Source organism: Ictidomys tridecemlineatus, chromosome 3, assembly GCF_052094955.1.
Source record: "Ictidomys tridecemlineatus isolate mIctTri1 chromosome 3, mIctTri1.hap1, whole genome shotgun sequence".
In the NCBI taxonomy this organism is placed as follows: Eukaryota; Metazoa; Chordata; class Mammalia; order Rodentia; family Sciuridae; genus Ictidomys; species Ictidomys tridecemlineatus.
The window spans coordinates 213,908,432-213,919,371 of NC_135479.1; the positions used below are offsets into that span (position 1 = coordinate 213,908,432).

The window sequence follows — 10,940 nt, forward strand, 5'->3', positions numbered from 1 at the left end:
GGTTCAATCAACAGTACCAAAAAGAAGGCCTCCACCGGCCCTGGAACTCCATAAAAGGGGCCCACGACAGGAGCCTGGCGAGAGGCCCAGACACCTGGCGGGGACACCTCCCCCAGCTACTCCCTGCACCGACCTGGGCAGGCTGACCTGGGTGTGCTGACACATTTGTCCAGCTCAGTGTGCCCAGCTCAGCTGGGCAGCGGCCTGCCCGAGCTCAGTGCTCCCCACCAGCCCAGCCTTTGTCACCCATCATGATCACGAAGGGCACCCCCACCCCAGGTCCTCCCGGATGTGGCTTCCAGGTGAAAAGCGGCTCCCGCCAGGGTACGGGAGCACCCATCTGGCTGTCAGACACTCACAGAGCCTCCAGGTGAGACGCGTGGTGGTGCGGGGAGTCCGTACTGGGCCTGCCCAGCTGCCAGGTGCACCTGCTGGGGAGGTCAGGCCGGGTCCACAGATGTTCCTTGGCCTCCTTGTCCCCTGGAGGCCCCCTCTCTGGGCTCCCTTTCCCCAGGTGGTGGGGGCACCCTGCAGACCCCTCTTTCACCTGGGGCGTCTCTGAAGGCATGCTGGGATCTGCAAGGGAAGGGAGAGACGTCAGCTCAGGCTCCAGTGCTGGGGCATCTGGCCAATCAGGCGCCTCAGGGCCTTGGAGTCCACTCACATCAGTGCACCAAGAAGAGCCTAAAGCAAGGCTCCAGCTGCCACAGATGACACTCTGGCTCCTCAGAAGTTAGACAGAACTACCATAGGACCAGCAATTCGATTCCCAGGCACCAATCCAGAAAATGGGAATAGGTGTTTGCACAGCCATGTGCACAGCAATGTTGTTTACAGAGCTCCCAGGTGGGAGGAAGCTGCAAGAGTCCACCAACAGATGAAGGGATAAAACACAATGGGGCCCATCCAGCAATGGAGTAGTATTCAGCCACAAAGAGGAAGGAATTCTGACCCCTGCTACGACATGGTGGACCTGAGTAAAAAGAAGCCAGATGAAGACAGACACCGCGGATTCCACCGCGAGGTCGCCCCACAAAGGCAAGCCAGAGGGCAGAAGAGGCCAGCAGAGCCACGGGAGGGAGGAGTCATCATGTGGTAAAGTTCTCATCCGCCGCAGGAGGGACACGTAGAGACGATCAGACAGTAAGTCCAGCCAGCCCTCGGGAAACCAGCTGCAGAGGAAGAGCGCTCAGAGGACGGGGACGGGGAGTGGCTGGGGACAGAGCCTGTGCCCGGCACACTCCAGGCTGGTCCACCTCCAGCACCAGAGAAAGGGGCAACTCAGGCAAAGCCGTGCGTGTGGGCACTTCCCGGTCAGCACTGAAGAGCACCCTGTGATAGCGACCTGCGGGACAGGTACCGGGCGTCACCGCCCACTGGAGATGACAGGCCACGGGAGGACATAGGACAGTGGGGGTCCTGGGAAGACGGAGGAGTGATGTGCGCCCCACCCACCATTTACAGAAGGGTCAGCTCCCCAGGGCCCCTGCCCCTCCTGCAGAGGTGACTCTGGGCTCCCGGGGCCAGGTGGGCACCCAGGGGCACCAGACGGCCCAGGGGACCCCACCAGCCCCTGCGGGTGCTCTGCCTTGCCCCTGGGGAAACTTGAGCCAACCACAAGCATCTTAGAGTAAACGAACCCAAACAAGAAAGGAAACAGGGAGGACCAGGCGCCTGCGAAGCCCGCCACTGCTGGCCACCTCCCGCCTCGGCACCCCCAGAAGGACCAGGCCCGGACACGCCTCTCTGCGGCCTCCTCCTGACTGCTCAAGTGACCACACTGAAGCTCTGAGCCTCTTCTCCTGGGACACAGGCAGGGTGGGGGACCCTCAGCCCCGGGGGGGTCACTGCCCGAGAAAGTAACTGGCCCCTTTCGTAACAGACGTTGACAACTGGGAAACCAGGTGAGGGCAGGTAAGTGGGAACCGGTTCTGCTCAATTTTCCTCTCAATCTAAAGCTGTTTAAAACAAAAAGGTCAGCGTGGCGCCCGCCTATAACCAGCGGCTCAGGAGATGAGAGGAGGAGGGGAGGTCAACCAGCCTCAGCAGTGGCCAGGTGCTAAGCAGCTCAGTGAGACTGTTTCTAAATAAAATACAAAATAGGCCTGGGGGTGGGGCTCAGTGGCAATCCCTGGTGCCCCCCCATTGTATTATGGGTGTAAAACGTCCTTTAAGGAGCATGTGGCAGGGGCTGAGGCTCAGGTGTCTCCCCAGAACCCAGCCTGGCTCCTCCCCTGCTCCCCAGGCCATTTTGCCCTCAAGTCAGAACAGCGAGGCCTCCTCACTCACTGTAACTGGAGGCTCCGCCCTTGCCAGCCGTCTCCAGGAAGCCCGGCTGCCCTTCCTCCAGCACAGCACAGGCCGAGGCTGCACTCTCAGGAAAGCTGTGCCTGGTTCAGAGGTTGGGCTCTCCCTTCCACCCGGGCCGCCTGCGCTGTGCCGCGTTCTTCCAGACATTGCAGAAAGACCCCACTCCCTTCAGGGGCCATCTGTGCCTACAGGCAGGTGATTCTCTCTCCTGGCCCAAGATCCCTGCTCTACACAGGTGTCCCCCACAGAGGCCAACAGCTGGCCTGGGGACCCCGGCTGTGGGACTAGCCACATGGCCCTGTAGACCAGGGTCCTGCTGAGGCACCATCCTGTAGGTAGAGTCCCCACAGAACCCAAAGCCACAGAAGTTGGCTCTGGGGAGTAGGTGGGACGTCCTGCTCCCACCCGCTGGGGTGTCACCTCCATGTGGCCAGATGCAGAAGCATCCTGGGGAGGAGGGCCATCCAGTTCCAGCCCCTGGACACCCCGCTGCAGCCCTGCTGGCACACACCAGCCAGTCCAGAGGGGCCCAGTTTGGGCCAAATGAGGGGCCACAGCAAAGGCCTCTTAATGTGGGAATTGTGACATGAGCCCTCAGGCCATGTGGCTTCCAGAAGGGGCCCTCAGGGGACAAGGTGTGGGCGAACTATACCCAGAAGATCCGAGGGACGGTATGTGCTTTGGGCATCCTCACCCGCGGCTTTCCCTGGGCATTGGGGGACTCAGCAATCCGCCTCGCCTGGGGTGAGGCCCAGGACAAGGCCCCACGCCCTCTAACAAGGTCTCCCTCGCGCTCTGACTTGGCCCTTGCTGCTTGGCCACTGCAACTGGTTTTTAAATGCAGTTTTTAAATGAGTTTCTTTCTCCTCCTCTCCTCTTCCTCCTCCTCCTCCCAAATCTCTGGGGAAAGAGCGCCACCTTTGTTCCCCTCCCTAGGCAGAGTTACGTGAGCACACGCCCTCCGTGGGGAGGGCACCAGCAGACCTCAGAAAGGACTATCCCACATTCACAGGCGAGTTGCAGCCCTGGATGGAGAGCGCGGGGAAGGTAGCCCGAGTCACCTCTCTAACAGCCCCTGCTCCTGCTGAGGGGCAGAATCACAGCCCTGGGACAGGATCCTGTGTTTCTCCTTTGCTAGAAAAGCAATAAAACTTCTTTTTCCTTTTTCTCAAACCTGTGTCCTTGTTATCGGATTGGCATCAGGGACAAGGACGAGCTTTTGGTAACAAATTTGGTACCCAGTGGCCCTCTCCGGCTTTCTGGGGCAGCTGGCTCTCCAGGAAGCCACTCCCATGCTCAGGACGCCAGGTGGGGGCACACGGTTGACAGCCAGCTGCAGCAGAGTTGAAGGGAGAGTTGCCTGGGGCTGAACCAGAGGAGCTGTTCCCGTGAGTAGAGAGAGGGACTGAGGGACGTCCCAGCAGCCCTGACGCTCCTTTTGCTTTGGGGACTCCGGCCTTCTCCCCCCGAGTGGTACAGGTGGCTCCATCATGGTCCAGTTTGAGAAAGAGGAAACTCGGGAAAGTCGAGACAGCCTTGGCATCTGGTAGGTCCCCCGGTGCACACAGTGAGACCCTTGATTCACATCTAGTCCCTCTTTCTGGGGTCATCTGTGGGGCCACCCGTGTAGGAGTCCTGGTGAAGCAGGACTCTAGGACCTAGGGATGTGTGCTCCCTTCTGATCTGTTCTAGGTTCTCATGGGCTTGTTGGCCTTGTCTTGGGAATTCCCTCCGGTTGCTAATCTGTTTGCCTCTGTAACCGCCCTTTTAGACACGGCCAGAACCGCATCCATCCTGTGGGGAGCCTCTTGGGGAAGACCTTGGCAGGTCAATATGAAGGTGCCTGTCCGTCAGCCATGGTTTGGGGGCTCCTCTCTGGTAGTCTGTCTCTGTTTCTTTCGGTTCCATCATCAAGTGAGCTGAACAAAGGGTCAGCTCCAGGTAGAAGCCTAAAAAGTTTCACTATAACGTCCGGCTGTTGGTTAGCTTTCTGGATCATCGTACCCTCTTGCAGTTGGGGTCGGTCTCTCAGAGGTAAAGGGAGTGGAAGAAGTGTGTACGCAGGTCTGCCTGTCCGCAGGATCCCGCCTGCCAGCCCTGGTCTCAGTGGTCCTCTCTGTCCTGTTACTGGCCCTTTAATACGCGGCCCTGCCTCCATCTTTCTGGTAATCTCTTGAGCACAGAGACCTTGGCTGCATGGGCCCCCTTTAGGGATGAGCCTCTCTAAGAGAAAAAGGGTCCCTGTAACACAATCAGCCTGTCAAGGGTCTTTCTGGATTACTGAGGTTGGTCTTTCCGAGTAAAGCAGGAGAGAGACTCTGCACAGGCCTTGATGGGGTGCAGCCCGCAGGAAGGGAGCCCAAGTGCCACAAGGCACTGCTCTGTGTGCAAGGACAACAGGACACCAGAAGAATGGGTTAAAGGGATTTCAGTCTTTCAAACCCAGTGCTGCACCCCCAGCACCGCCCGCTCAGCCTGGCCCCAGCAGCCAGAGGTCATCTCAGTGCGGTCAAGGTCACCAGCCCTAAACTGGGAAAAAAACAGAACAGCAGCCAGGGCTGTGGAGAGGGGGACAGAACCTGCCCGGGACCACCTCCCAGCCCTGGGGGGTGGGGGCTACTGGCCACAAGGGATGTGGCAGGAGGTTCCAGCTCTGTTAGCTTAGGACCTGGGGACAGAAGCTGGGTGTGGTGGGGCTCGCCTCTAATCTAGTGGCTCAGGAGGCTGAGGCAGGAGGATCTGAGTTCAAAGCCAGCCTCAGCAACAGTGAGGTGCTAAGAAACTCAGTTGAGACCCTGTCTCTGAATGAAATGTAGAATAGGGCTGGGGATGGGGCTTGGTGGTTGAGTGCCCCTGAGTCCAATCCCTGGAACCCAGCTCCCACCCCCAAAAACAGATCTGATAGGAGATCCTCTTTGTTTAGAGAATATTCATCACTGGGGCAAAGCAATCTTGCTGTGACAGTACCCCACCAAACTGAATGCCCGGGGAGACGGGCAGAATGAATAACTGCACCCAGAAAAGAAAAATACAGAAACTAAGGCCAACCAATTTTGTTGGCAGCCTCTGCAAAGGGACCTTCAAGAAGCCTAAAGAAAAGGGGTGGAATGGCCTGTCAATATGCTTAGTGTAAGGGAAAGGCCCCAAAGAAGCCTCTGGGTGCAACTGACAGCGGAGCTCACTTAGAGATGATGGATGGGATAATAGGGAGACAGGTCAGGCTCCAATATATGCTGTGCTCCAACCCTTTGACTGCCACCTGGGAGAAAAAAGATTAAGGCACAGTAGCAGACTGTCCTGAGATGAAATATGTGGTGTGTGAATCAAATGCACAAATAAAATGCAAAAGGATTGTTTCAGAATGAGTTGAAGAAAGAATCCAAAACTAGAAAATATTTTTTTAAAGTTATAGGCATGGAAATATATTTTAGTACAGAAAATTAGAAGATAAAAGGAATGTTTCTGGATGAGAAAATATTTTTGTAATATTCTTGTGCTAAAGTCCAAGATGAAAAAGAACGAACTAAGAATATAAAGAAGTTGTGAATGTTTAGTAAGTTGCAGAAGGTAAATCTCAAAAAGTCTGTGTTTGTGATTACATGGATATAATTAGTATTCATTCAAAATTATTTGAACTTTAAAGCACTGGTATGAAGCAAAGCCTGAAACATTAATCTGCTTTTATCTATCAATATAATTTTCTTATATCCATTAGGTTTTATTACTTGGAGGAAACTAAGTCTTAAAGGAATTAGGGTTTGTACCTCTTAAAGTCTTTTTGGATGGGGTAGTGGGAATTGAATCCGGGGAGCAATACTCCCAGCCCTTTTTAATATTTTATTTAGAGACAAGGTCTCGCTGAGTTTCTTAGGGCCTTGCTAAATTCCTGAGGCTGGCTTTGAACTGAAAATCCTCCTGCCTCAGGCTCCCAAACTGCTGGGATTACAGGTGTGTGCCACGACACCCAGTATTAAATGATTACTTTGTACCTGGCTAAACAAACAACTATCATTTTAAGTTATAACAATATAGTTGACACCCTAAATAGGTGACTGGATATATGTATGCCTCTGAGAACTCTACCTGAGCCTTGTCTAAGTGTTATGTAAATGTTTACAAAATGAAGTTTATTTATCTAGGTTTTCTGGCAAGGTAACCAATAAACGCTCTTTTTTTTGAACCTGAAATAGAAGGGCCACACTGTTCTTTGAAGACCTGTCTTAAACCTGTATGCTTTGAGTAAGTCAATTTGTGATCATTAATACTATTTCCTAAATGGATGAGATTTAAGGCTATCTTTTGATTTTTTTTTTTTTTAAAGAGAGAGTGAGAGAGGGAGAGACAGAGAGAATTTTAATATTTATTTTTTAGTTATCGGCGGACACAACATCTTTGTTGGTATGTGGTGCTGAGGATCAAACCCGGGCGGCGCGCATACCAGGCGAGCGCGCTACCGCTTGAGCCACATCCCCAGCCCTATCTTTTGATTTTTGCTAGTACTGCTAACCCATTCACATTATTGTTACCCATCCTACAGATTCTAAGTTGTACTTTAAAAGTTAAGCTTAGGGGAGCACTTTAGGAAGTTGGCGTTCTCTAATTATCTGTAATGCCGGGTATGGTGGCGCATGCCTGTAATCCCAGGGGCTCAGGAGCATAGACAGGAGGATCTTGGGTTCAAAGCCAGCCTCAGCAACAGAGGTGCTAAGCAACTCATTGGGACCCTGTCTCTGAATAAAATACAAAATAGGGCTGGGGACGTGGCTCAGTGGTCAAGTGGCCCTGAGTTCAACCTGGTACCAAAATAAAAAGATTACTGTGATCTCAAAATTAACAAGATATAATGCACAAGGCTTAAAATTATAAAAATCGTTTTTTTGGCTCATAGCTATTACACAAACTGAATGTTTTTGCTTTGTTAATTTCATTTTTTATTTTCCTTGTAAACTTTATAACTGTTGCTGGTTAGTGCTTTGCAGAGATACTGCTTCTAATCAAACAACCTGGCTGGTATGAGATAATAAGTCACCACCTACAGAGCAGAGTGTGTAATGCTGACTTACAGACCAATAGTGATCCTAATTGAATGAAGAGGGTGTCTGTAAAATCATACTGAAGTTATATCCTGTTACTCCCTTTGTAACACTGGTGGACCTGGGAGACCCAAGTCAAGGGAGTGAAAGGGCCAAGGAAAAGCGGCCAACACTTTGGCCCTTGCCCTGAGGTCAGCCAGGACCCCTCTCTGGGCCCTGCAACTCTAGTGAGTCACCTGATCTGGGGATGGGGAGACCAAGAGGACCCAGAGGACAGGAAGCCAACCAGCGCACACTTGTAAAGAGGAGGGTTACTGGAGAGGGAAGTGTCCCTGATGCTTCCAAGAGAAGCCACTTGGGTCAACCAGACCTGGACCCATCCTGGCACGTGGCTTTATCATCAAGAGCGATCCCTGAGGCATCTCGGCGGGCTCTTAAGAGTGGATAGGAGGGCTGGGGATGTGGCTCAAGCAGTAGCGCGATCGTCTGGCATGCGTGCGGCCCGGGTTCGATCCTCAGCACCACATACCAACAAAGATGTTGTGTCCGCCAAGAACTAAAAAATAAATATTAAAAAGTCTCTCTCTCTCTCTCTCTCTCTCCTCTCTCACTCTCTTTAAAAAAAAAAAAAAGAGTGGATAGGAACAGGGTCAGTTTTGGCAGGAGAGGCAGTATGGCCTAAAGCACAGTCCTACAGGGTCCTTTTAAAAGGAAGTAACTGGAGGTGGTGTCAGCCCTACCCAAAGTAAGTAAAGCTGTTGGCTATACAGAAAGGGTTCTGTGTGACAGTGCCCAATAGTGATGTTCCAAAGCACTCTAGGCTACAGTCTGTCCTGAGTTAATTTGGGCCTGCTGACCTAGATCTACAAATCTTCCTAACCTCCTACATTGTAAACTGGATCTGTTTTTCACAGATACGATTATGAGTTACTGTCTTCACGGTTTTCAGAGACTGGTTGAAGTACTAACTGCTTCTGCACTAATTGTGTACAAAAAAGGAAAGCTCTATTGTTGTCTTCGCAGGATCCCTGCCCTGTGGATACCTTGTCCAGGTATCGACCACTCTGGATCTCTGGACTGCTGAGATGCTGAATGCCCTTCACTGTCCATGCCCCACCTGATAGACAACAAAAACTTCCGGTTATCTCCCCCAATTTGCCCTCTTTCAACAGGTAGTTGCTTGGAGATGTTGTCACCGATTATTTCATTGAAATGAAGTGTAAAACTGTCAGTGGGGAAATGTAACAGTGTCCACTTTTTAGGCTTTGACTTGGCCCTTGCTGCTCTGCCGCTGCAACTGATTTTTAAAATGGACCTGTTTCTTTTTTTTTTTTTTTTTTTGGTGCTGGGGATTGAACCCATGGCCTTGTGCAGGCAAGATAAGCACTCGACCAACAGAGCTATATCCCTTTCTGTTCCTCTCTCCCTGCTCCTCCCTAACCTCAGGGAAAAGAGGGTCACTTTCCTCCCCACCCTGGCAGAGGTGTCTGAGCACACACCCACCATGCGAATGAAGTAATCCTGACTTTGGGGAAGGAACAGAATTATCTCAGAAATGATTATCTCCCAAATTAACAAGTGAATTACAGCCCGGATGGAGAACACGTGGAAGTAGCCTTTGAGTCTCGGCTTGAAAAGCCCTGGTCCCCCAATGGGCAGAATCTCAGCCTTGGGGACTGGAGTCCCCTGTGTTTCTCCTTTGCTGACAAAGCAATAAACATTCCTTTTCCTTTTCCTCAAAACTGTGTCCTTGTTATTGGACTCGCATACGGGATAAGGACCCCCAGTAACACGCGGTACCCCGCCAGCACCACCTCACACGCCCACCCCGCTTCACCTGCGGTAAGAGCAATGTGCGAAAGTCTGTTCCCACCCAAAGGCACCTTAAAGTCAGCCATCTACACCAACACAGTCTCCCCGACATCCCGGGGTCCGGCTCCGCGCTCTGGCGCGCCGGGCCAGCACGGTTCGCTCCGCAGACCCAAGGACTGGGGTGGGGGCGGGCCACTGGACACCTATTTCTGAGCTTCAGGGCCCTCTGGACTCGAGGAAAGGAGGGCTGCCGGCGGCAGAGGGAAGGGCGCTGGAGGCGGGAAGGGACCCACCGCTCAGACCCGGAGCACGGCCGGGCACGTGGGATGGCCTGGCTCCGCGCGTCCCGGTGCAGATGATGCAACTCGGCGCCCACGGGTAGGGGAGTGCGGGTGGGGCCATCGGACCCCAGCGAGGCCCTCGGTCCAAGGCGCCAAGGGTCTCTGCGAGCCGGAGCTCACCTGGATGCAGAAACGGGAAAGCGAGGCGGGCTGGGCTGGTCCGGTGCGCCTGGCTGAGCTGCAGCCCCGACGGCGGCGAGGAGGAGAAGACCCCGGGGGCTGGCGGGCCTCGGTGGACCCGGCGGCGGACAGTGGGCGGAGGGGATTGGCCCAGCGGCGGGGGCGGAGGGCCGGTGCCGGCCAATCCCTGGGCGCAGAGCGTCCGGCCCTTGCGCGCCGCTCGGCCCCGCCCGGCCCCGCCCCCTCCCCACCGACCTGGGTCCGCGCTCGGCTTCCGGTTGCCCGGGAATCCTGGCCCCCGCCCTCCCCCATTTTACTCCCCCACCCCCACCTCCGGGCCCCGGCGTCCCGCCCCGCTAGGCCTCCCGCCCCGCTCCGCGCCCGCCCGACCCCTCCCCTGGCCCAACTCCCCGGACCCCTCCGTCGGCGGGACAGCGGGTGGCGCTGCCTGAGTCCCGGGGTCCGGGTCTCACCTGGTGAACTTGTAGCACCTGGAGTCTGAGAAGGATTTGCGGCTGAGTTCAGGAAGCGAGCGGTGTCGAGAGTGGGGGTCCTGCTACCCTGAGGCTGGATCCCAGGTTTGTCGCCGAGTCCACGTCGGCGCCCGGGGCCTAGGTCGGTGTCCCCGCGGCGGCTTCCCGTGCCAGCGAGCTGCCGGCGGCCCTCTGCAGAACGCCCCTCTTCCCAGGCTCCGCGGTTCCCGGGCTCGGTGACCGCTCCCGCTGGACCGGGCCACCTGACGCTCGGAAGGCGCTTGACCAAAAGTCACAGAAGCGGTGTGGGACGGAAATGTCCCCGTAGCCCTCCCGGTACCAGGCTCCAGCGATGGCCGGCCCGGAGGGGGCGCTGAACGCGGTGCCCGAACGCTGCGCTTCGGCTGGGGAAGAGGCCGATCTCGGTGCCCCCTCCCCGTTGGCTCAACAGGTGTCCCCGACTCTGGAGTTATCCCGGGACCTAAAGTGAGTGACGGGTCTAGGGAGGTGCCTGCAGGCGTTGCCAGGGGCGCCTGCGCTGGCCACCTGCGCCGGCATTGGTTCACCAGGCGCAGGAGCTCAGTCTGGGGAAGGGCGCTGGGTATAACCAGGAGCCCTGGGTGGAGAGCAAGCGCAGGAATGTGGGAGCTCCCGTTGGACCAGAGGCAGGCGACGTCTCACTGCACAGGTGACGTCTGAGCCAAGACCGGAGGAGCCACATCTTGTTCTGGAGAAGAATGTTCCGGGCTGAAAACTGCATGGGTAATGCCTGGGGCGGGTCGGAGGAGATGCTGAAGTCACCGCCGCAGGCAGGGAGGGAAGGGCAGGGGCCAGGGTCTAGATTTCAAAGT

At 55.1% G+C, this 10,940-nt stretch overlaps 1 protein-coding gene and 1 long non-coding RNA gene across 9 annotated transcripts in view; one reads left to right on the plus strand and one right to left on the minus strand.

Moving 5' to 3' along the window:
* LOC144376528 (uncharacterized) overlaps window positions 1-3,483 on the plus strand; it is a 4,474-nt gene extending 991 nt beyond the window's left edge. The window contains exons 2-3 of one of the 2 annotated variants that reach the window (XR_013437093.1): window positions 280-370; window positions 838-3,483. This is a non-coding gene — a long non-coding RNA (uncharacterized LOC144376528). Of the gene's footprint in view, window positions 1-279 lie in introns of both variants that reach the window. The other variant, XR_013437092.1, reaches the window with a different exon arrangement.
* The window catches only part of Cbs (cystathionine beta-synthase), a 26,556-nt gene extending 15,821 nt beyond the window's left edge, over window positions 1-10,735 (minus strand). For 2 of the 7 annotated variants that reach the window (XM_040287089.2, XM_078044706.1), the window contains exon 1: window positions 360-576. In XM_040287089.2, coding sequence (XP_040143023.1) covers window positions 360-568 — 209 coding nt within the window. In that variant the 5' untranslated portion in view covers window positions 569-576. Of the gene's footprint in view, window positions 1-359; window positions 577-664; window positions 974-9,616; window positions 9,752-10,089 lie in introns of those variants that run through there. The other 5 variants (XM_078044710.1, XM_078044707.1, XM_078044708.1 and 2 more) reach the window with 5 other exon arrangements.
* Window positions 10,736-10,940: the final 205 nt, after the last annotated feature.